Source organism: Microcaecilia unicolor, chromosome 7 (assembly GCF_901765095.1).
Source record: "Microcaecilia unicolor chromosome 7, aMicUni1.1, whole genome shotgun sequence".
In the NCBI taxonomy this organism is placed as follows: Eukaryota; Metazoa; Chordata; class Amphibia; order Gymnophiona; family Siphonopidae; genus Microcaecilia; species Microcaecilia unicolor.
The window spans coordinates 118,357,595-118,383,633 of NC_044037.1; the positions used below are offsets into that span (position 1 = coordinate 118,357,595).

Genomic DNA, 26,039 nt, shown 5'->3' on the forward strand with positions numbered 1-26,039 from the left:
CCAACTTTCAGAGTCTATAGATTTGCTGTGTTGGCTGTACTATCTTTATGAGAAGAACGGTGAAAAGAAAACTTAGAGGAGCGACTGCGAGAGTAAAAAATTTACATCAGGCGTGGATGCTGTTCAAAAACACCATCTTGGAAGCCCAGGCCAAATATATTCCGCGTATTTTGTTGTCTGGTGTTTAGGATGGATCATAGTGGTATGCCTTTTCGAACAGTTTGGTTTTTAGTAATTTTCGGAAGATTGTTTGGTCGTGTATTGTTTTTATGGCATTTGGTAGTGCGTTCCATAGTTGCGTGCTAATGTAGGAAAAGCTGGAGGCATATGCTGATTTATATTTAAGTCCTTTGCAACTGGGGTAGTGGAGATTCAGGAATGTGCGTGCTGACCTTTTTATGTTTCTGGTTGGTAAATCTATGAGGTCTGACATACATGCCGGGGCCTCACCGTGAATGATTTTATGGACCAGGGTACAGATTTTGAATGCAATTCGTTCTTTTAGTGGGAGCCGGTGTAGTTTTTCTCTTAGGGGTTTGGCGCTTTCGTATTTCGCTTTTCCAAATATGAGTCTGGCAGCTGTATTTTGGGCAGTTTGGAGTTGCTTAATGATTTGTTCTTTGCATCCGGTGTAGATGGCGTTACAATAGTCTAGGTGGCGTAGCACCATTGATTGTACCAGGCTGCGGAATATTTCTGTTGGGAAGAAAAGTTTTACTCTTTTGAGTTTCCACATTGAGTGGAACATTTTCTTTGTTGTATTTTTCGCGTGGCTTTCTAATGTGAGATTTCGGTCAATTGGAACTCCGAGAATTTTCAGGCTGTCCGAAACAGGAAGGGAGTAATCCGGGGTGTTTATAGTGGTGGGTTTGTTCGTATTATATTGTGATGAGAGGATAAGACATTGTGTTTTTTCTGCTTTGAGCTTTAGTTGGAATGCATCCGCCCATGAGTTAAATATTTGGAGGCTGTGTTTGATTTCATTTGTGATTTCAGTTAGACCATGTTTGAACGGGATGTAGATCATGACATCTTCTGCGTAGATGTAAGGATTAAGGCCTTGATTGGATAGCGATTTGGCCAGTGGTGTCATCATCAGGTTGAAAAGGGTTGGTGAGAGCGGCGATCCCTGGGGTACTCCACATTCAGGTTTCCATGGTGATGCGGTATTTGAATTAGATATCACTTGGTATGTTCTTGCGGTTAGGAAGCCATTGATACATTTCAGTATGCTTCCTCCAATCCCGAAATATTCTAGGATGTTCAATAGTATTTTATGGCTAACCATGTCAAACGCGCTGGACATGTCGAATTGTAGGAGTAGTACACTATTGCCAGTAGCAGTTGTTTGTTTGAATTTTGTTAAGAGAGTGGTCAGTACTGTTTCAGTGCTGTGGTTGGATTGAAATCCCGACTGTGACTCGTGCAATAATGAAAATTTGTTTAATTAGTCGGTAAGTTGCTTGGTTACCATGCTTTCCATCAGTTTTACTGTCAGAGGGATGGATGGATGCTACCGGGCGGTAGTTGGTTGTCATTTGCTTTTTTTCTTTGAGTCTTTGGGTATTGGGGTGAGTAGTATATTTCCTTTATCCTTAGGGAAGACTCCATGTTGTAGCATGTAATTTAGGTATGACGTGAGGTCTGTTATGAAGTATTGAGGGGCGGATTTTATTAGGTTGCTGGGACGTATGTCCAGTTTGCAATGAGATTTGGCGAACCTGTTGATTGCTTGGGTGACTGTTTTGTCGGTCAGTAGATCGAAGTTTGTCCAGATTCGGTCTGCTGGATATTCATTGTTGATTGGGTCCAGGCAGTTAATGAATTTTTCATGGTTGGTGGTATTAAGTGGTAACGTGGATCGTAGTTTTATAATTTTCTCATTGAAGTGTTTAGCCAGGCTGTCTGCTGATGGGGCATCCGTGTTGGTTGTGGTAACCGGTGTGGTGTCAATTAGTTTGTTCACGAGTTGGAAAAGTTTGTGTATATCTTTGTAGTGTGACCCTATTTTGGATTCATAGTATGACCTTTTGGTTTGTCTCATTTTATATTTGTATTTTCTTTGTTTCCATGCGTTAAGTGTAACTTCATCTTTCACTTTTTTCCATGCTCATTCAAGTCTCCTTACTTGTGTTTTTAATTCTTTCAGTTCTTTGTTAAGCTATGTTATTGAGGTGTGTCTTCGTGAGGTTCTTATTTGTAGTGGTGCAATTTTGTCTAGTATGCTTCTGCATCTGTTATCTCAGTTTAGGAGGTAGTGTTTGGCGTCTGTCTGTGCTATCCATTCATTATTGTAAATCTGTTGCCAGAATGTTAAAGGGTCAATTTTAGAGAAGATCCGCCAGTAAGCGGAAAACTCGAGCACCCCACGGTAGAAACAGTAATGTGTAAAAAGTGGGAGTACGACCAAGGATACCAGAAACTGGAAGATGTTCTTAAATAAAAACTTTATTGAAGGTTTGAAGACTCGACACAACGTCGTGTTTCGGCCGTCAGGCCTGCATCAGGAGTCTGCTGTGCAGAGTGCTGCAGAGCAATGTTGATGGAAATCCTCTGAAGATTTTACAGCAGTCTCTTGCACGGAGAATTGCTAAATAGTAATAAGGTTGATTCTTCAAAAATAACGTGGTAGTCTTTAAAAAGACTGTTTAAAAAAGTCCGTCAGAAGCGCTGCATTATCAATAGTGCGTGCAGCGCTTCTGACGGACTTTTTTAAACAGTCTTTTTAAAGACTACCACGTTATTTTTGAAGAATCAACCTTATTACTATTTAGCAATTCTCCGTGCAAGAGACTGCTGTAAAATCTTCAGAGGATTTCCATCAACATTGCTCTGCAGCACTCTGCACAGCAGACTCCTGATGCAGGCCTGACGGCCGAAACACGACATTGTGTCGAGTCTTCAAACCTTCAATAAAGTTTTTATTTAAGAACATCTTCCAGTTTCTGGTATCCTTGGTCGTACTCCCACTTTTTACACATAAAGGGTCAATTTTGCCTCTCATGGTGTAGGTTGTATGTTCTTGCTTGTGGTATGAGCCTTTTTTTCGCCAGTGTAGGGATAGGTTTAGTTTGTGGTGGTCTGACCATGGTATGTCTGTCCATTTTGTGTCTGTTAGTATTAGGTTTAGATCTGAGGATAGTTTGTGTGTGATGAGTGTGTGACCTTTAATATGGGTTGCTTACATATTAGGCCAGTTGAGGTCCCATAATTGGAGGAAATCCTTGCATTCGCATGCATTGTTTGCATTAGGATCTTCTAGGTCCCTGATGGCGAACCTATGACACGCGTGTCAGCACTGACACGCGTAGTCATTTTCGATGACACGCGGCGCCGCCGCAGTGTGGTCCGCCCAGTGCTCCCCTGCTCGCTCCCTGCTGTTTGCACCGATCCCTGCCTCGTAAAACTTATTTTTCCGAGAACCGGCAGACTGAAGAAATAAAACAAACAGCTGACAAGCTTGCCTCCTTCGATCGCGTCGGCCGCTTCCTTTCCCTGCATTCTGAGCGCGTCCCGCCCTCCTCTGATGTCATTTCCTTTCCTCGAGGGCGGGACACGCTGAGAATGCAGGGAAAGGAAGCGGCCGACGCGATCGAAGGAGGCAAGCCTGTCAGCTGTTTGTTTTATTTCTTCAGTCTGCCGGTTCGCGAAAAAATAAGTTTTACGAGGCAGGGATCGGTGCAAACAGCAGGGAGCGAGCAGGGGAGGGTGAGCAAGTGGGGCTGGGGGTTGTGTGGCCAATTGGGGCTGGGGGGTGTGTGTGGGCAAGTAGGGCTGGGTGTGTGTGTGTGTGGGAAAGTGGGGCTGGGGGTGTGTGTGGGCAAGTAGGGCTGAGGGTGTGTGTGTGTGTGGGCAAGTGGGGCTGGGGGTGTGTGTGTGGGGGCAAGTGGAGCTGGGGGTGTGTGTGGGCAAGTAGGGCTGGGTGTGTGTGTGGGAAAGTGGGGCTGGGGGTGTGTGTGGGCAAGTAGGGCTGAGGGTGTGTGTGTGTGGGCAAGTGGGGCTGGGGTGTGTGTGTGTGTGGGCAAGTGGGGCTGGTGGTGTGTGTGTGGGCAAGTAGGGCTGGGGGTATGTGTGTATGGGCAAGTGGGGCTGGGGGGCTTGGCAAGTGAGGCTGGGGTTTGAATGATCTCAGGGGCAGGTGGAGGCTGGGGCGAGTCACTGGACATTGAAGGGAGGGGGAGGATAGGGGGCAAAAGAGAATCGCTGGACATGGAGGGGATGGGGATAGTAGGGCAGGGGAGAGAGGAGAATGGAGAATTGCTGGACATGGATGGAAGGGGAAGGCAGGGAAGAGAGAATTGCTGGACTTGGATAGGAAAGGAGGGCAGGGGAGAGAGGAGAATCACTGGACATGGGAGGGGAGGGGAGAGGAGACATGCTGGACATGGATGGAGGGGAGGGAAGATAAGAAGGAGATGCACATGGATGGGGTGGCAGGAGAGGAAGGAGAAATGCTGGAAATGGATAGAGAGGAGAGCAGGAGATAGAGGAGAATTGCTGGACATGGATGGATGGAGGGGTTGGCGGGGAGAGAGGAGAAATGCTGGACATGGAAGAAGAAAGGAGGAAAGTAAAGAAATAAATGGAAAGAAAGCCCTGGAAACGGAGTTAAGAGAACAGATAAAGAGCAGCAGAATCAGACACTTGGACCAGTATGGATAGAAAACTGTCACCAGACAACAAAGGTAGAAAAAAATGATTTTATTTTCATTTTAGTGTTTGGAATTTGTCCAATTTCAGAATTTACATCTGTTGTCTTATTTTGCACTGGGTATACTGGAGCTGTAACATCTTACAGAAATGATTTATAATGAAAAAAAATCACAAGTTATTGTTTTTTTTTCCTATACTAGTATATTTTCAATGATGTCTGTTTATATGCGCCATGGCTGATATAAGGGGTGTGGCTAATGTGGGTGTGGCTATCATAGGGGTGGAGCCATATGTGGTGACCCCACCCATAATGAGTACCGGCACCTTTTTTTCTACAAAAAATGCACTGGGTCCGCCCTCCCTCCTCGCTCCTGGAAACTAACCTTAAAGCCTCCTTTCACGTCTCAGCAAGCAGCAGCAGGGCAGGCCACTCCTTCCTTCCGTGTCCCGCCCTCGCCTGACATAACGTCCGCAAGGGCGGAGCACAGAAGGAAGGAGGAGAGGTCTGCCCTGCTGCTGCTTGCTGCGACGTGAAAGGAGGCTTTAAGGTTATTTCTGGGCCCGGTAGCGGGTGGAGGGGGGGGCCCAGCGACCTCGGGTGGGCAGCGATCTCGGGTAGGGGGGGGCCCGGGGGCGGTCCTAGTAGCAGTGATTTTTCTCGAAGTGACACACCACCCGAGTTATGCTCGGTTTTTTGGCGAATTTTGACACATCAAGCTCAAAAGGTTGCCCATCACTGTTCTAGGTGTAGGTTTGTCCCCTATTTTAAGTAGATTGGAGTTGGATACACAGGTATTCGATATGAAATCCATGAAGTGTGGTTGGCATTCTTGCCAGTTCCCTGGTGGTCTATAAAACAAGACAGCATTTAGGTGCTCAATTAAGGTGGTACAGTTGATTCTAACTGAGACGATTTCAAGTTGTGGTGTTATAGACTCGGCTGTTGTTGTTACGGTGAAGGTGGGATCTGTAGATTACAGCAATGCCTCCTCCTCTTTATCCCTTTCTTGTCCAGTGAGTGATTTTGTAGCCTGGGGGGCGTAAATCTAAGATTATGGGGTCCTTATGATCCTGGATCCAGGTTTCGCTGATGAATAGTAGATCAAGGTTGTCAGTCGTGATCCAGTCAGTTATTATTGTTGTTGTTTTGTTGACTGCTGATCTAGCATTTATGTATCCCACTTGAACTGTTTGGTAGGGATCGGCTAGGTTCGAGATTGTGTTGATTTTCGTTAGTTGTCTATTTTCCTGTGGTGTGGGTTTGTTGTTTCCATTCTTTCCTTTATATTGATTTGGTTCGTGTATGGTAGTTCTTCCACTATTTTGGTGGTGTGTGATGTATCTGGGAAGTCTGTTGAGCTTGTGTATTGTGGGTATGTTATTGGTGTCCATGAGGGGGGTGGTTAGTGTGTGGTGCATTAGGGATAGTGAGTGAGTAATTAGGAGCAATTTGGTGGTGGTCATTTTGGTGTTCTTTCGCTTCGGGATGTTAGATGGTCGGGCATGTTGTTGGTTGTGGTGTTGGTTCTTGTTCGTAGGATATGTTTGTATGGTCTGTCGTGGCTTTTAAATCTGGCTGGTGACTTGGCTGCTTTCAAGTTTCACCTTAGGCGGCCGTTCATAGTGCAGTGCTCTTCTCTCCCGACGTTCCACTCAGTCTGTGTTCGGGGCATTCATGTTGCTGCTGCTCTAGGGAGGGAGCTGCTGTCCGAAGAGGTGGTGGGGCGATGGGTCCTACCAAAAGCCCTTTCTCATTCATTGAGTTCAAGTGGTGGCAAGGCGGCTGGTGATTGCAGGTACGACTCTACTGGCAACGCCCGGATTTAGGCATCACTCGCTACAAAGTGATTGTAACATACCTGGTCCAAGTCAGGCGAGCCACCCGGGGTGTGTGTCTCGGGTTTGGGAGGACTCCCCTTCAGCACCTCCTCTCCTTCATCTAGCAGCTCTTAGATTCGTTAAAGCTCTAGAGTCCCTGTTTCCCTCACGTGGTGCCCAGTCCTGAACTGGGTCTCTATTGTTGGTCTCTTGTGGCTTCTCAGCTGTATGGACACTGGGCGCCTGGGCTGCACTCGCGATTCTCCAACTCCATCAATTGCAGGCGCTGCTGGTCCAATCGCTGTTCACCTTTCACCTGGCAATGCGGGCGGGTCTTCTCCAACGCGGCCGTCGGCTCATGTACAGGTCAGTCCTCTCTGTGTCTCGTAGCGTGTTCAGCCACCGCCTCCGAGCGCCACCCTGCATGCCCACTGTTCATCGTCACCGGCGCAGCATGCACAGCAGGATGTCTGCGCCTTTCCCACCCTCTCGGCGTGGGTGGTCAGCCGATCAATCGGTGCTCCTGTCAGCGCGCCACCAAGGCAGGGCCACCCCTACCCGTCAGCGGCAGTCTGAGGTATGGCTGGACGCCTGTGCAGCGGTGAGCTAGGCAGGGATGGGCGCTGGTCGGCGCTCCCGCGATGCGCTGCAGGACCGAGGGCGCCGCTGCTCGATTGGCTATGCCAGGGGAGTCCGGTCGCCGTGGTCTGGGCTAGGGCAACGCGCCCAATGTGGCAGGAGGCTAAGATCGGCACTCAGGGGCGGCCTGGCCCGGGTGGGACCATCTGGGGACCGCCTGGGTGTGTCCGTGCTCATGAAGTTTTCCTGCAGGTAGTCCCCCGGACTCGGTCACGATTCGGGCCGAGAGTTTGTTGGTCCCATGTGGTCCCGTTTTCCAGCCGAATTCTGACCTGAGTCTCGGGAGCTGTCTGCTCACACGTCTTCCTAGTCGGCAGCCATCTACCCTCCAAAATAAAGCCAAGTTAAAATTGTGGCCTTACTACTTAATTGGCAGCACTTACATAAGAACACAAGTGTTGCCATACTGGGACAGACCAAAGATCCATCAAACCCAGTAACCTGTTTCTAACAGTGGCTAATCCAGGTCAAAGCACCTAGCAAGATCCCAAAAGAGTAAAACAGATTTTATGCTGCTTATCCTAGAAATAAAGAGTGGATTATCCCAAGTCTATATTAATAATAGCTTATGAACTTTTCTTTTATGAAATTATCCAAACCTTTTTTTAAACCCTGCTAAGCTAACTGCTTTTACCACATTCACCGGCAACAAATTCCAGAATTTAATTGCATGTTGAATGAAGAGAGATTTTCTCCAGTTTGTTTTAAATTTACTACTACTTAGCTTCATTGCATGCCCCCTAGTCCTAGTATTTTTGGAAAGAGTAAACATACGATTTACATTCACCAGTACCACTCCACTCAGTATTTTATAGACCTCTGTCATATCTCCCCTCAGCCATCTCTTCTCCAGGGTGAAGAACCCTAGCAGAATTATTAATGGAATACCTAATGCACTACTCAGTCCTTCACAGCTCTCAATCAGGATTCAGACCATGCTACAGCACTGAAATGGTCATAACCACCCTGATCACAAAATTCAGACGAATAATAAGCCAAGGCCAGTCAATTCTATTACTACAATTCGATTTGTCAAGCGCCTTCGACCTAGTAGATCCCACAATACTAATGACCCTGCTCGACAACATAGGAATAACTGGAGCTGTAGCAGCCTTGTTCAGTAGTTTTCTAAGAACTAGATCCTGCCTTGTCAAGATGAATTTTCAGCCTCCTGGACTCCTGAATGCGGGGTCCCTCAGGGTTTTCCGATATCACCAACATTATTAAATGTCCTGATGGCTCCACTTGGCAAGAAACTGGAAAAAATGGGTTTAAACCCATTCATATACGCAGACAATGTCACCATCTACATACCTTTCAACAACAGCATCACAGAGATACTGGATAAGGACAAAAAAAGGACTTGACCTCATGGAAAATTGGGCCACAACTGTCAAACTTAAACTGAACCGAGACAACACCAAACTCCTAGTTTTTTCCAGCTAGCACAAACCCACTTCTTACCAAAACCTCATAATAGAGCAACAATCTTTCACAATCGAAACACAAATATACTAGGAATCATCCTTCACAAACATCTGACCCTTGAAGACCAAGTTACTGCAATCACGTCAAAAAGCTTCAAAACACTGTGGAAACTGAGAAGAATCGGAGACTATTTCCCCAGACAGTCATTCCATCTCATAGTATAGATGCTGATATTGTCCCAACTAGACTACTGTAATGCAGCATATGTAGGCTGCAAAGAAAACCTACTATGATCGTTGCAGACCATCCAAAACACAGCAGTGAGATATTCAAAAAGTCAAAATATGATAGGGCAACCCCACTACCTACACCTACACGGCAGGATTTAGCTGCCTGGGCTCAAAATGGTGGGATTCAATTTCCATTGTCATAAGAAGCATCACAAACTATCTCAAGTTCAGAAAAGACCTAAAGACCTACCTCTTAAGGAAATTCTATGAGTAAAATAAGCACTAATCATTCTGGAACAGCAATACACAACACAACCTCTAACTGTAACGCATCTTTTCTAAAGGTGAAGCAAACATGTGACACGGCCATGGCCAGAAGAATGCTAGGCTGCATAAAGAGGGGTATAACCAGCAGAAGAAAAGGAGGTGTTGATGCCCCTCTACAAGTCGTTGGTGAGACCCCATTTGGAGTATTGTGTTCAGTTTTAGATGCCGTTTCTTGCTAAAGATGTAAAAAGACTGGAAGCGGTGCAAAGGAAAGCTACAAAAATGGTATGGGATTTGTATTGCAAACCATACAGGGAGAGACTTGCCAACCTGAACCTGTATACCTTAGAGGAAAGGAGAAACAGGGGTGACATCAGAGGCGTAGCCAGGTTCTGATCTCAGGGGGAGCAGACTTTTATAAAATAGGCACCGGTTGGTGTCAGCTACACAGTAGGGTCTGTGTTGTTGCTCAGGTGCTATGGTGGGCAATGATTAATACAGGCTGTCTCTGTTGCATCCTGCCTACAAGGAATCAGTAAGTTACATCAGGAGGCAGGACGCAGAAGAGGTCCCTGGACTGGCCAGAGCAGGCAACCTGTCTTCTTAACTACAAAGTAAAAATATTCAGGAATAGCACACACATTCCTTCCACTGCTAGACACCTTGTGTAAATCAGATGGGCTTTTGTTTGTGTGGTGACTGGTAAGGGGGTACTCCAGGACTGCCCTAGAACACAAAACTTACCACACCATAACAGCCCTAACCCACCTATCAGAAGACAGTGCTATATATATTACACTGGACTGTGGAGCACCAATATACCTACTATTGGGAAACTGGAACAAACTGCACTGTTACACATTCCTACACAGACACTACATGCTAGTAGAATCCTTCACCTCACTCACACATGCAGAACATGGACAGACCCTCATCTAGATAAACATAAGATTAGCCATACTGGGTCAGACCAATGGTCCATCTAGCCCAGTATCCTGTTTCCAGCAGTGGCCAACCCAGGTCATAAGCACCTGGCAGAAACCCAAATTGTGACAACATTCCATTCTACCAATCTAATACAGAATAGGGAGCCAAAAAAAAAAAAAAACAACCCAACAACAGCAGAAATTAAATAGAGATCCCCCCCCCCCACCACACACACACACACTCTGTCCAAGGAAGCCAGACTCAAAAGAGTGCAATACTGGTAAAACAAACAAAAAAAAAAAAAAGAGATAGAAATGCATTTTCTCCAGTACATTTTACAAAGCAGGTACATCTCAGTCTTTACAAAGTATTAAATAAAAATGTCTACCTTTGTTGTCTGGGAATTTGGCTGGTCCCAGTCTTTTTTTTTTTTTTTTTTCCATGTTCCATGAGTCAGCCGTACAAATTCTTTTCCAGGTTGGCCTTTCCATTTCTTCTCTCGCCTCTTGTCTTCTTCCTTTCCTTCTCTACATCTGTTTGGCACTGATCTTGCATTTTACATCCCCACTATCAAATAGCTGTGTATAGAGCTGCCACATTATCCAGTTCCAGCAGGGAGATTTTTCAACCAGTCCTAGTGTGAACTCACATCCCAAATTCATTTGGGATTTGCAGTCCCTGATTCTACCCATCAAAATCTGTACTGCAGTACATCCAAAATGACTTAAGAAAATCCACTCAAACCCCTCTACTGTTGTTTGAACAATTTATTTTCTCATTTGCTTTGGTCCCGCTGTCTCTTTTCTGTTTTTCTCCGTTTCTTCTGCCTTTTGCCCATCTGGCATTTCTTCTGTCTCTAAGTGCACCATTCTTCTTTCCTATGCACCACAATTTGTCCTGTCCAGCATCTCCCTTCTGTGTCCCTTGTCCCTATCCTACCCCCAAGTTCAGCATCTGCCATTTCTGTGTCTCCACCTCCCCCACTTTGTCAGCACAAGCCTACCTGGTCTCCTCATCTCCCCCTTTTCTAGCATCTGCCGTCCAGATGTCCCTATCTCTCCATTTTTCTAGCATTGCCCTGTGTAATCATCTGCCCCCATTTTCCAGCACTACCCCCCTGTGTTACCATCTTCTCCCTTTTCCAGCATTACCTCTTTGTCCCCCATCTCGCCCCTTTTTCACCATTGTCCCCATATCTCCATTCCCCCTTCCAGTGGTGCCCCTCTGTGTCCCTATCTCCTCCTCCCCTTTTCAGTAGTACCCCTCTGTGTCTCTATCCCCCTCCTTTTCAGTAGAGCCCCTATCTCCCCCCCCCCCCATTCAGTAGTGCCCCTGTGTCCCCATTGCTTCATTTTCCAGCACTGCCTCCAATGTCCCTCACCTCTCCATGTCCAGCATTGACTCTATGTCCTTCTCTCTCCCTGTCCAGCATTTACCCTTCTCTTTCCCCATGATAACCTTTTTCCCTGTCTCTTTCAGCGCTCCCCATCCTCCTTGGGGCCACTTATCTCCCTGGCCTGCTCCCACGGTCCATCCTCTGGCAGCTCCAAGGAGGTTTAATAGACAGGAGACCAAGTGTCATCAAAATGTTGAAACCAATTAGGCCAATCTCACTTTCCCCTTCCCCTTCCCCAAGCAGCTGTCATTGCTGTACTCTGAAAACAAAGCAAGCAAACCTGTGAGCTGCTGCATCCACTTTGTAACTCTATATTGTTAAAAAAAAAAATCCTTTATCCTCCACCTTAAGACACTGCCTATCCTGCTGGATAGTGATGGCACAAGGAAAGCAAGTTTGGTCCAGTGAAGACTAACTCAAAATAACCTGTTTCTTAGCTGGGCCCTAGTATTACCATATTAAAAATGCAACCATACCATGCCTCTGTGGCTATGTTCCAGTAATGTTAAACAATTAACTGGATTTCTTGAAAGGATTATATAAACGTAGGATGCATGACTAGGGGCACAAACATACACTTATTTATTCAATATCACAATTCTTCATGTAGAGCCACAAAACAACTTTTTAGGGCAGATAGTGTTCCTTTTATTATCGACCAGATATAGGAAAGAGTTTTCAGTTTTGGCACAATATAAGTCATCACAAGAAAACCAGTGGACTGAATTAGGGCTTTATAGCCCATTTATGTTTGAACAAAAGAGATATGCATGAAACAAAATATTTATTTTTATTTTGACTTATAAAACTACTTGCCCCTGAAACACGTTCAACACAGAATAATCCCTTTGTGTATCTAAAAGGTAAAAGTCTACAAAACAGATGAAGATGTGATTCCATGTGTCCCAATGAAAGGAGAGTTTAATTCTACTTCCATTTAATTTCAGTATATTCTATCATCTTTATAACACCAGGCTTCCAAAGACAGATTACAACTACAGTTAAGATGAACCCATCAGGAAACAGGATAGCCTCACTGAAATCTGGACATCTACTATAATAAAACTCACCCTCAAAGTTCTGAAGACAACGTTCTGAAGTCACTCAGTCACTCACTGAAGGGTTCATGGATTCATGGTGGTGAAGCCAGAACACTGACCATGTCTCTCTGCCCCGCCCTCGCATGACGGACCAATCAGAAAAAACACACTCAACATTCTGAAACACAAAGGACCATCACAACACCGTTCCCAGGCAACACTAGGCAATGTAAGACGGACCAATCAGAGGAAACTACGTGACAATAAGGGAGGAGCATTCCCCAGCAGAATGGCTCATTATCTGTGCAGCACGGAGAGCACAGAACCACCGCTGGAATGAGAGAAGAATATTCCTGCTGTGGGTATGTGCAAAAATAGACCGGGGGGGGGGGGGGAGAAATTTTTAAATGCCTAATGCCAGTACTGAAGAGTGCCAGAGGGCCTATAGCACAGACTATATTTGGGATCGCTTGACATGGAGTCAGAGGAGCCGGAAAAGAACGTGCCCGTCACCATCTGGGACGTGGGCAAACAGGACAAGCTGCGGCCCAGCTGGAAGGATTACCCGCGACCCAGCCAGCAGCAAACAGCAACCAAGGAAGGGGGAGGAGTAGAGAAACACGCTCCGCGTGTTTCCCTACTCCTTCCCTACCCAGGAATTGCTGGAGACTGGCTGCCGAAACAACCGCACACCGACGCACCACCTCCATCATTCGAAAGGCATCCACTCTTTCTTCAACAGAAATGCAAACTAATAATACAAAACAAAGAATACATGGTTTCTCAGGCTGCTGCAGGTAACTCCCCTCCCCCTTTTTCTTCCCCTTTTGCCGAAGCGGCCAAGGACGTGCCCAACCATCCCCAGCCTCAGGCAAGCTGTCTCCCACCTCGGGGATTCCCCGAGCACCCGGAAAAAGACGGTGCTGATTCCTGCAGCGCATAAATGTTCCAGCATTCCCCTGCAGCCGGCCTGAAATGGACCAAACATGCCGGATCACCCCCCGACGGCCCGAGACCGTGCTCTTCTCCCTTCCGCCAACTTAAAACAACCATCCCCGTCCTCAGGCAAGCCGTCACCCATCTCCAGGATGCCCAGAAACCCAGCCCAATGGAAAAAGATGGCGCTGCTTCCAACAGCACATTTCTCTTCCAGCATTCCCCTACAGCAGCCCTGAAACGGCCAAAAAATACCGACAGACAAAGAACCTGCTCCTCTACCTTCCGCCCATCTAAAACAACACTGCTGCCTAAGCACAACACACAAAAAAAAAACATGGGAAAAAAAAACAACACTCAACAAAGGCTGACTCCCCTACAACCACATTTACATTTCACCAACAGAAAGACCCCCCTCCACAAACCTCCTTGACAGACAAAACCACACACACACAATACAACAGAAACACACCCTCAAAGCCACACACCAATCCAACCCACTTTGCCAGCACAGCACAGCACATCCCCCAACCCCCAAGCAAAAAACAAAAAAAGACACACATCAACAACCTGCACACACCGCACCCTCACACACACACACACACAAAATAACTCTGTGACCATACACACACACACAAAAAAACCACATGCTAGCGCCCGTTTCATTGGTTTCGGAAACGGGCCTTTTTTACTAGTCTGTATATAAGAACAGTGAAGAAAAATGAGCACAAACTAGAGTTTAGAATTGCAGTTTCTACCAGCTACAATAATTTTTGAAGCTGTTTTAGTGATATTCAATTGTTATTTCTTTTCTCCTCCACCTTTTAAGTTTGCTTGCTTTATTTTGAGTGACCTGAAATGACGCCTGCATGGGGGAGGACGGGGGGGGGGGGGGGGGGAGTGGAAACAGATTAACCAAATGGGTTTCCTTGCTTACAGTGGATTTTGCCATTTCCCCCCCCCCCCCCCCCAAACCGAGTTTTTAGAAAAAATGGCGCACTCCTGTCCGCTCTCCCCGTCCGTATGGTCACGTTTACTGCCCTGAAGCGCCGTTCTCCCTCCGGCACCGGCAGTTCCCATAGTCAGCCTTCTGACTGCGTCGGGGCCTCTCAGGCGTGTCCCACCACTGTGGAAAACAGGAAGTTGTATTAGAGTAAGCGGGACACGCCTGAGGAGAGACCCCAACGCTGTCAGAAGGCTGACTATGGGAATCACCCGTGCCTGAGGGAGAACAGCACTTCAGGGCAGTAAAGTGACCATTAGGACGGGGAGAGTGGGCAGGAGAGGTGCATTGGTGCTATTTTTTCTAAAAAACCAGTTTAGGGGAGCGACTGCTCCCCCTGCACCCCCGCTAGCTACGCCACTGGACATGATACAGACATTCAAATATTTGAAAGGTATTAATCCACAAACAAACCTTTTCTGAAGACAGGAAAGCGGTAGAACTAGAGGACTTGAATTGAGGATGAAGGGGGGCAGACTCAGGAGTAATGTCAGGAAGTATTTTTTCACAGAGAGAGTGGTGGATACATGGAATGCCCTCCTGCGTGAGGTGGTGGAGATGAAAACTGTAATGGAATTCAAACATGCGTGGGATAAATGCAAAAGGAATCCTGTTTAGAAGGAATGGATCCACAGAATCTTAACGGAGATTGGGTGTTGACGCCGGTAATTGGGAAGCAAAACCGGTGCTGGGCAGACTTTTATGGCTACGCCCTAATCATGACTGAATAGATATGGATGGGCTTGAGTGTAAATTTTTTTTAAATTTATAAATTTATACTTTCTTACACGATTAACATGTATTTAGAAACACATTGCATAACATTGAATGTAATAGTAAGGTAACTTTAAAAAAAAAATCAAGTCTTAAATCAAGTTATGCAATTCTTTAGATCACAACTAAAATACAGAAACATGGGGGGGGGGGGGAGTGTTTAAGACAATAGGAGATCAAAATAAGCAACTTATAATAAAGAAATTGGCCTGACCTGTATAGTCCCTTTATTAATCTTAATATTTAATCTAGTATCTTTCATTTACTCTTTAAATTTAATGGTTAACTTTTACATTTCCAAAAATGTTTTTTAAGATGTTCTGGTTCGTAAAAGATATACTTATTACCCATATATTTAATCAGACATTTACATGGGTACGCTAACAAATATGTTGCCCCCAAAGCTCTAGTCTCCTCTCTAAAAGTCAAAAATTTTTTCCTTCTATCTTGAGTTGTCTTACAAACATCAGGATATACCCAAATTCTTTGACCATAGAAAGTCTTTAAGGTATTCTTAAAATACATCTTCAACACTGAGTTTAGGTCTTGTTTGAAGACGAATGAGACCAGCAGAGTTCTACGTTGCTCTATTTCAGATAATGATGTCTCTAGTATCAATGAGATATCCAACGGGTCTTGTTGATTTTGTTGGTTAGAGGATTGGTTTCTTGGACATGCCATTTTATCACCACTATTACCAGTTTCAGCTGAAGGATTCGGTAAATAGTAAATTTTATTTAGTGGAGACTGATTCTGGGTATAACAAAATTTCTTGCAAGTATTTTTTAAATAACTCAGTAGAACTCAACCCTTGCACCCAGGGAAAATTCAATAATCTCAAATTCAGTCGTTTGTTAAAGTTTTCTATTTGCTTATGTACCATATTCTTATCCTGTATCAGAATCTCAGTTGTTGTTTTTAAAGTTTTTACTTCTTGCTGAGTTTGTTCAGTTTGTAAGGTCGCCTCCTGTTTAGTTATTTCTAAGGAAAAAGTCAAAGAGTCGATTTTACTCAAGTTGTGAGGTTTCTTGAGCTGATTTTATCACTGTCTGCTTTAAACCTTGCAGAACCTTCCATGTTGCCTGTAGAATAATCTCCATGGGGGGAGGTTTTCCTCCATGTTTGTTCCCTCCACGTTTCGGGCAGAGTTGACGCCATCTGAGGTCTGGCTTCTTCCGAAATAGCCTGGGCCTCCTCACTCTGCTCTGTAAACGCGGGACACTGAGGTCGATTGTATTCTGGTGGCGACAGTGATGTTTCTAGTTCCGAGAGGACCGTCGCTCCTCCTTCAGTCCTCTGCTCGGATTCGCACTCTCCAGTTAAAGGGATAGGCGTTGTGAATCGAACAATCGTCTGTTGGGATGGGGAGGAAGTTCTGGCCTTTCGCGTTTGGCCTTTCACTATCCCCTTTTGCTTTGTATGAGGCATATTGAAACAGAGAAGGAGTCCAGAAATTACGCCAACAGAGAAGACTCGATCGATCAGCAAACGCTCTCAGGTCGCCATCTTGATACGCCCCCCCTTGAGTGTAAATTTTAAGGGGTTTCAACATTAGTTTCAGAACTTTTAGTACAAGAACAGTGCTGGGCAGGCTTCTACGGTCTGTGCCCTGATAATGGCAAGGACAAATCAAACTCTGGTATACTTATAAAGTATCACATACCATGTAAAATTAGTTTATCTTGTTGGGCAGACTGGCTGGACCGTACAGGTCTTTATCTGCTGTCATTTACTATGTTACTATATTATCTTTTCACTTAAGAAATGAACTAAGACATACCTTTTCAAGAAGCCCAATGACTATTCCATACGCACTAATAGTTATTTTGCCAACCACTGTAAAACACAGCATCATATAACCTTGTAAATGTAATTGAATCAATGTAATATTACCTCTGATAAATGTAAGCCTCATTGAATTGAAACTAATTTTTGGATAGTTGTGGAATACAAGTATGTATAAATAAATCAGCCAGAATTAGCTCCTGGCTGGTTAAATCGCTAATTTTCATCAGCACTTAACCAATTACTGAGACCAAGTCAGCATGGCTTTTGTGTGGGGAAATCTTGCCTGACCAATTTACTTCAATTCTTTGAAGGAGTGAACAAACATGTGGACAAAGGGGAGTCGGTTGATATTGTGTATCTGGATTTTCAAAAGGCGTTTGACAAGGTACCTCATGAAAGGCTACAGAGGAAATTGGAGGGTCATGGGATAGGAGGAAATGTCCTATTGTGGATTAAAAACTGGTTGAAAGATAGGAAACAGAGAGTGGGGTTAAATGGGCAGTATTCACAATGGAGAAGGGTAGTTAGTGGGGTTCCTCAGGGGTCCGTGCTAGGACCGCTGCTTTTTAATATATTTATAAATGATTTAGAGATGGGAGTAACTAGCGAGGTAATTAAATTTGCTGATGACACAAAGTTATTCAAAGTCGTTAAATCGCGACAGGATTGTGAAAAATTACAAGAGGACCTTACGAGACTGGGAGACTGGGCGGCTAAATGGCAGATGATGTTTAATGTGAGCAAGTGCAAGGTGATGCATGTGGGAAACAAGAACCCGAATTATAGCTACGTCATGCAAGGTTCCACGTTAGGAGTTACGGACCAAGAAAGGGATCTGGGTGTCGTCGTCGATAACACACTGAAACCTTCTGCTCAGTGTGCTGCTGCGGCTATGAAAGCGAATAGAATGTTGGGTATTATCAGGAAAGGTATGGAAAACAGGTGTGATTATGTTATAATGCCGTTGTATCGCTCCATGGTGCGACCGCACCTTGAGTATTGTGTTCAATTCTGGTCGCCGCATCTCAAGAAAGATATAGTAGAATTGGAAAAGGTGCAGCGAAGGGCGACTAAAATGATAGCGGGGATGGGACGACTTCCCTATGAAGAAAGACTAAGGAGGCTAGGGCTATACAGCTTGGAGAAGAGACGGCTGAGGGGAGACATGATAGAGGTATATAAAATAATGAGTGGAGTGGAACAGGTGGATGTGAAGCGTCTGTTCACGCTTTCCAAAAATACTAGGACTAGGGGGCATGCGATGAAACTACAGTGTAGTAAATTTAAAACAAATTGGAGAAAATGATTCTTCACCCAACGTGTAATTAAACTCTGGAATTCGTTGCCGGAGAAAGTGGTGAAGGCGGTTAGCTTAGCAGAGTTTAAAAAGGGGTTGGACGGTTTCCTAAAGGACAAGTCCATAAACCGCTACTAAACGGACTTGGAAAACTCCAAAATTCCAGGAATAACATGTATAGAATGTTTGTACGTTTGGGAAGCTTGCCAGGTGCCCTTGGCCTGGATTGGCCGCTGTCGTGGACAGGATGCTGGGCTCGATGGACCCTTGGTCTTTTCCCAGTATTTTTATTTATTTATTTATTTATTGCATTTGTATCCCACATTTTCCCACCTATTTGCGGGCTCAGTGTGGCTTACAATAAGACATGAATAATAGAAATACATTTGATACGACTAAGTTATGGATTACATTGAACAGAGTTGTGCGAGACATTCGAATATCAATGGGAGTATAACAATGGGACATCAACATGGAAACATTAGAAGGAGACAATGGGAAAAAAGGGCATTGTTAGAAACCTAGGTATATAATGTACATTGTTCCGTGAGTAAGTGAATGATTGACTGGATAGAGGGATGGGGGATCAGAAGTGGATGTGTATTGGGTTGGTGAACAGTGAGTGTGGTTTCTAAGTGTTTTGGCTCTTTCCGTAAGTTTGTTCAAACAGGTGAGTCTTCAGTAGTTTACGGAAGGAGGCTTGTTCGCTAATCGTTCTTAGGTTGCGCGGAAGTGTATTCCAAGACTTCGTGCTCATGTAGGAAAAGGTTGACGCGTGTATCGTCTTGTACTTCAACCTCTTGCAAGTGGGGTAGTGAAGGTTGAGGTGAGTTCGGGATGATCTTTTGGCGTTTCTGGGTGGTAGGTCTATTAAATCAGTCATGTACGCTGGGGCTTCACCGTGAATAATCTTATGGACTAACGTGCAAATTTTAAAAGTAACGCGGTCCTTGAGTGGAAGCCAATGTAGTCTCTCACGTAGTGGTTTTGCCCTTTCATATTTAGGTTTTCCGAGGATGAGCCTGGCTGCTGTGTTCTGGGCTGTTTGAAGCTTCTTCAGTATTTGCTCTTTGCAGCCTGCATATAATGAGTTGCAGTAATCCAAGTGGCTGAGGACGAGGGATTGCACTAGGCTGCGGAAGACGAATCTTGGGAAGAATGGTCTTATCCTTTTCAATTTCCACATGCTGAAGAACATTTTCCCAGTATGGCATTACTTATGTACTTATATATGTACTTATATAATTAGTGCCGCCGAAACTAACCATTTAACATTGAACTAAAACCAGCTATTTGGGGGGCGTTCCGGGGCGGAGTCGGCACTTGGCCTGTTAAGTGCCAATATTCAACACTTAACCGGCCAGGTTAACTGCATAAATGGTATTGCATAAAAGTGAGTCCTATCTTTATGTAGTAACCCAGAGCCAGTTAAGTGCTGAATATCACACTTATCTAGCTATGTGTTAGCCAGATCCAGAAATTCAACGCCAGTGCCTAGACACGTCCCGGCATTGAATTTCTGGATTTAATGCCAGTGCCGGTTAGCAAAATGCTGATCGCCATCAGCTATTTGTCAGACAATTTAGTGGAAGTCACATACCTGAATGAAGATTGCATAAAAAGTTAAATTTTCAGAAGCTTAGTCAAGACCCATGTGCATAAAATAATTAAATATGTAGATTAACTGAAGACAGTTAAATGGATTTTCAACCATGCAAAAGTGTCTTTAAATTCATGACTTACATAAATTAGACAGCATTAAAAACAACTTTCTCAGATTTTCACATTGTAGGATTTCTGAACATATAAACAAATTAGCAGATTTGTTTGACCTTGGAACTGGGGGAATGGGAACTGAAGACCAGCATGTTCAATATGGTCCGTTTATATTGGGGGTGATTCTATAAAGCATTATCCACACATTCAGTATGGTTTACATATAGAAAATGGTATTTATAAAATTGTTCAAATGAAAACATGTATATAAATATGTGTGCTAATTAGTTGGCATGGTGTGCAGCAGATAGGCATTCCCAAAAGGTAATTTAGGTAGAATAGGAATAGTTGTGATGTACATACATATTTTATAAAATCAGTGTATGTACAAGAGCATTTGTGTGCTACTGGGGGTGATTGTAGGTCCTGTTTTATAAAGACATAGAGGCAATTAGGGTGTCTTTATGAAATGGGCACCTTTTTGGATTTTTCACATAGGCACATGTAAAATTAGCTGAAGGCAATTTTCAAAAACCATTTTTACTCATTCGATCCAAGATGGCCGCCTGAACCGGTCGCAGGTCTCCACGCTCTGATTTTTTTCTTGCGAAATGCCAAAGCGCAGAGGCAAGTCAACAGCCACTGTTCCCCCAGGTCGACTTGCCTCCTCACAGGTCGGCCCTCTAGATGCATATCTGCGGAGACCGGAGGTTTTTGGAATTTTGGAGGGCAGCACGCTGGCAGCGTCCGGGACAAACGGAGGAACTGAGACGCCGTCTGTGCATGATGTCACCCTTAGTCCTGACCAACGAGCACCCCCCTCCGCAACCCCAGGCTGTTCTCTCTCCGGTCTTGGCGTCGTCTCCGAAGTACCCAGGAATTGGGCCAACGGCGGAGCTTCTGGGGAGAAATGACCTATCGACGGAGAGTCGAGGGGCGGAAGGAGTTGAGAGCCCTCGTTCAAGCCTGGAAAATAGTGTTCAGCTTGCGGGAGGAAGATTGGCGGTTATTGCTAATACAGAAGCAGAGAAGACATTGGCCGAGGAGACACAAAGACAAGGTACTTTGATTTTCCTTCAAGATAAACCAGCGGAGATTACCCTGGAAAGTTTATGGGGCTTGATTGCTAATTTAGGGAAAGTACTGTGCCCACAAATATTGGACTTGGAGTCATGAGTAAAAGAAAAAAATGTTGAATCAATGGAAAGAGAGAAAAAAGAGTTAAAGGGAAAATCTAAGACCTCGGTACAACAAGTGGAAAAAACGCAGGAGGTACAAATTAGTATGATAAGAGACTTTACTAATATGAGGAAAAAAATCGAAAATCTGGAAAACTCTCAAAGAGTAAACAATTTAAGACTTCTGAACTTTCCGAGAGCTGTAACTATTCCTCCAAGAGAAATGTTAGCCAGATATATGAAAGAAATTTTAGGATTCACAAATGAAAATTTTCCACCTATGAGTCAAGTTTATTATCTACAGCAAGCGAAATCTGGGCCCTCTATACAACAACAAGAGGAACCACTTGACGTATCAGCGATTTTGGAGACACCAACAGAGGACTTAGTAGCCCCGGCTACATTGTTAGTAACCTTAGCTATTCCTATTGATAAAATTATGGTCATGAAGAAATATTTTAAAAATAGAGAAAAAGAATTTATGGGCTTTAAGATATGTATATTTCCTGATGTCTCTAAGGAGACTCAAAAAAGACGCAGACAGTTTTTATTATTGAAACCAGGAGTTCTCCAGCTAGGTGCAACATTTTTTCTTACTTATCCTTGTAAGTGCATTGTCTGGTTATCGAATCGGTCAAATATGTTTTTTCTGAATCTGTACAACTTAGTGAATTTATACTGCTAAAAGATCTTTGAAGTGAAAAGAACATGCTTGAATAGAAAAGGGAAAAACCACAGACCGGTTTTTATTTTCTGTAAAATTGTACTATATTCTCCGTTATTGTAAATCTTGGTCTAATTTGAGGACTAGTGTGTACTTGTCAGGATTCATTATATATATATATTTTTTTTTAAATATTTCTTTTAAAAATTATGGACAAATGTACCTTTTCTTTACCAGTGTAATACTTGGTGTATAATTTGAAATTAATAAAGAATAATAATAAAAAAAAAAAAAAACATTTTTACTTAAGTTCAATTGTCTTTTGGAGAGTATCCAACCCCTTTCCAGGTACATACAAGATTTACATTGCACATACTTTTAGCTATAGTACATTTGGTCTAGGTGTTTCTGGAGGCATATTTAAGTTGGATCATAGATTATGCTGTCAAATTTATACATGCCATTTTCAAGGGGAAATGTACCTGCAGAATCATTACTGATAGCTTTCAAAATTGCCCCCATTAAAACCAGTGCGCTATAGATGTGATAGTTATTGTTTTAACCTTTTGCTAAAAGGATGAGGCCATATCCACAGACACGCTAACCCGAAATTTTGAAACATTTCTTCTTGATTTCATGTACATAGGTGATTTTTATGAGATTTTTAGCAAAATAGTTAATTTATTGGAATTTATTAACCATCTTTATGAAGAGATTCACCCAAAGTGTTGTACAGCTTGACACAATATTTACAGCATAATAGTAAAATGATCAAATATAGACATAAATGAGATAAACTTGGAGATTGGATTGGATTTATGATTTTTAATCTGCCTTTGTCCAAGGCGGCTTAAGGCTTACAAAAATACATACATAAAATCATATCATATATTAATACATAAAATCTTGTAAATACACAATAATACACAGTTATACCAGAATATAACATCCAGGCCATTTAAGTAATGCAAGGTGAAAATCAAGGACAAATCCCACTGCTGCTCCTTGTGATCTTGGGCAAGTCACTTAACCCTCCATTGCCTCAGGTACAAACTTAGATTGTGAGCCCTCCTGGGACAGAGAAATATTCAGTGTACCTCAATGTAACTCACCTTGAAGTACTAGTGAAAAAGGTGTGAGCAGAATCTAAATAAATCAAAAACGTAGCATCATCTGATGCTTGATATGCCAGGCATAACAAATGTATTTTCAGCTGGCATTTAAATGTTAGTGTATGTCGTTCATTTTTAAGATATCTTGGCAATTCATTCCATATTGTTGGCAAACTGAATGATATGGAGGTGTATTTTCAAAGCACTTAGACTTACAAAGTTCCATAGTAACCTGTGGAACTTTGTAAGTCTAAGTGCTTTGAAAATGAGTCCCATAGTATCAGAAATATGAACATTTAAAAGAAATATAAATGTCACAGAGTATGAATGATTCCATAATAGGCTGTATGGATGAACATTCATATAGAGTAGATATGATATTCACAATAAAGATGAAACACCTTAAGAGGCACACATTAGAACATTCAAATAACAAGTGATGCTAGCGCGGTTCGTACAGTACAATGAAAAGTCGTAAGAGGTAGCAAAGTAGACGAGTTGAGATATATAGATGGGACAAGATGGGTAGTATAAAGTCATTGGGATAATACTTGGGTGGCTAAACTGAAGGCAAATTATATGCACAGTTGAATAAAATATGAGGATCTGTGCAGCAAGCTAGTTCAGGTGTGGTTTGAGGGATAGTTGCCAATTGTATTAAAGGCTTGGGAAAAGAGCCAAGCTTTCACTTGCTTCCTGAAACATGACTGAAGCAGAACCCAACAGCATTGATTTCCAGAAGTTGTTAAACCTGTCATTGGTAGATCCATTACTTTTCCTGGTGATTGAAGTTTATTCCAAGACAAGGCACCAGAAACTTCTCAAATCTTCATTTTATTTCCCAGCATTGTAATTGAAAAGGAAGCTCTAAGAAGAAATGGATAGTATTGGAACTTGACATGTTAGTAAATGTACTGTAGGTCATACCTGACTGGTCTAGTTTTGAGAAAATCTGAAATATTTGTTATAGGTTTTAATGTAATAATTAACAGCTATTTCACAACCCCCCTCCCCCTTTAATTTTCCTAGGCTCTCATGGAGCGCTTCAATGCGGACAAACGTATCTTCTGCTTCATTCTATCCACACGCAGTGGTGGTGTAGGCGTCAACCTGACAGGTGCCGATACTGTGATATTCTATGACAGTGACTGGAACCCTACTATGGATGCCCAGGCACAAGATCGCTGTCATCGTATTGGACAGACTAGAGATGTGCACATTTACAGGTCTGTACAAGAGAGGGTTGTAGAAAGAGTATGTGCTGAGAGATTTAAATCACATTTAATTCATTTGCAGCACAGTTGTGAACAGTAAGGTCTACAAAATGGTTTTGCAATTCTAATTTACATCAGCATACAATTTTGTGTGTTAATTTTACAATTCTCATATTAGTTTTTAAAGCTGCTGATCTTTTCTACTCGCTTCTATTTAAAATTCTATTTATGTAATAATTTAAGAGTAAGATATTCACCTCCCTACAGGCTGATCAGTGAAAGGACAGTGGAGGAGAACATCCTGAAGAAAGCCAATCAAAAACGGATGCTGGGTGACATGGCCATCGAGGGGGGCAATTTTACCACAGCTTATTTCAGACAGGTAATGAGAGTCATTTATTGAAGGGCAGGGCAAAGGGTTAGAGCAGTGGTTCCCAAACCTGGTCCTGGAGGCACCCCAGCCAGTCATGTTTTCAGGATACTTACAACGAATATTCATGAGAGAGATTTGCATGCACTAGCGCCACTGTATGCAGATCTATCTCATGAATATTCATTGTGAATATACTGAATAACTGACTGACTGGGGTGCCTCCAGGACCAGGTTTGGGAACCACTGGGTGAGTGTCTATAATTAACTTCCAAAGGGAACTGAGAAGGAAATTTCAACTCTGTTTTAGAGAGACTGTGATTTTTATTTTATTTGGTTTCATTCTTCCAATAGTTAGTGCCATTGGGTTAGCTTTGAGGAATATAGAGGACACCACTAGCCTGTTATAAGGCATAAAACTGCATTTCCTTTTCCATTTTCTTATTCTGTCAATACAAATTCGGTATGTTATAGATTATTTTCATTTTATTTTGTATGATGCTGCTGTAAGTTACTCATGTTTACTGTGGAGCATCACATTTTCTCAAGTTGGTCTTGGCGTACAACCTAACCAGTCTGATTTTCGAATTAACCACCATAAATATGCATGAGAGAGATCTGCATGCAGTGAAGGTATTGTATGCAAATATTCATGGTGGTTATCCCAAAAATCAGACTTGAAAAAAATGGAGTACTCCAGGGCCAGCTTGAGAAACATTATTGCAGCCTTCTACAGAGGCACTATGTAAATTATTAAATTAAATCTTCCTGTTAGTCTCAGCAGGAAACATCATGTTTCCATAACAACTAGTATAAGGAAGTAGATATATATAGATCCACTCCCACCACTCAAAGAACACCCCCCATCTGTCTGCCACAGACATGATGCATATACTTGATACACAACCTATATGCTTTTAACAGTAAGATAATGTCCAGAAGCACAGTTTATGTAAATAGACATGCACACCAGTGGGAAATGCATAGAACAGTGGTTCCCAAACCTGATCCTGGAGGCACCCCAGTTAGTCAGGTTTTCAGGATATCCACAATGAATATTCATAAGAGAGATTTGTATGCATTGCCTCCACTGCATGCAAATCTCTCATGAATAATCATTATGGGTATTCTGAAAACCTGAATGGTTGGGGTGCCTCCAGGACCAAGTTTGGGAACCACTGTCATAGAAGGCAAATGCGTTTTAATTGTATTTTCTTTAATTGCTTAAAAAAAATGGAATGGGATAATGAAAGTGCATCTTAAAAAATGAAATACATTTTAAAGGAGGGAAATTGTCAAAGTGTGGTAAAAGGCAAGCCTTTACCATACCTTGATTACTGCTGGAGTCGTCATCCTGCAGTGTCTCTGTACTGCAGTTTTGCTGATTTCTGTGGTAAAGAAGCAGTGCTGCTTGTGAGCCACCTCACAAGCAGCATTAGTCCAGCAGCTCTGGAGCATTGGGATGCTAAACTGCAACCTGATACTCCTGGTCTACATTGCACAAGGATTGGCACCAGCCAAAAACATTAGTGATATAGGGTTCCCCCCCCCCCCCCTCTTTAAGTTACTTCACAACCCAACTATACAGA

The 26,039-nt window shown here is 43.3% G+C and overlaps 1 protein-coding gene across 1 annotated transcript in view; it reads left to right on the forward strand.

Annotated features, from left to right (window-relative positions):
* Positions 1 to 26,039, forward strand: part of SRCAP (Snf2 related CREBBP activator protein) — a gene marked incomplete at its 5' end in the record, with an annotated part of 948,600 nt that overhangs the window by 760,457 nt on the left and 162,104 nt on the right. Inside the window, 2 exons of the mRNA XM_030210811.1 lie at positions 23,896 to 24,092; positions 24,348 to 24,462. Of these exons, the coding sequence (XP_030066671.1) occupies positions 23,896 to 24,092; positions 24,348 to 24,462 (312 nt within the window). The remainder of the gene's footprint in view (positions 1 to 23,895; positions 24,093 to 24,347; positions 24,463 to 26,039) is intronic.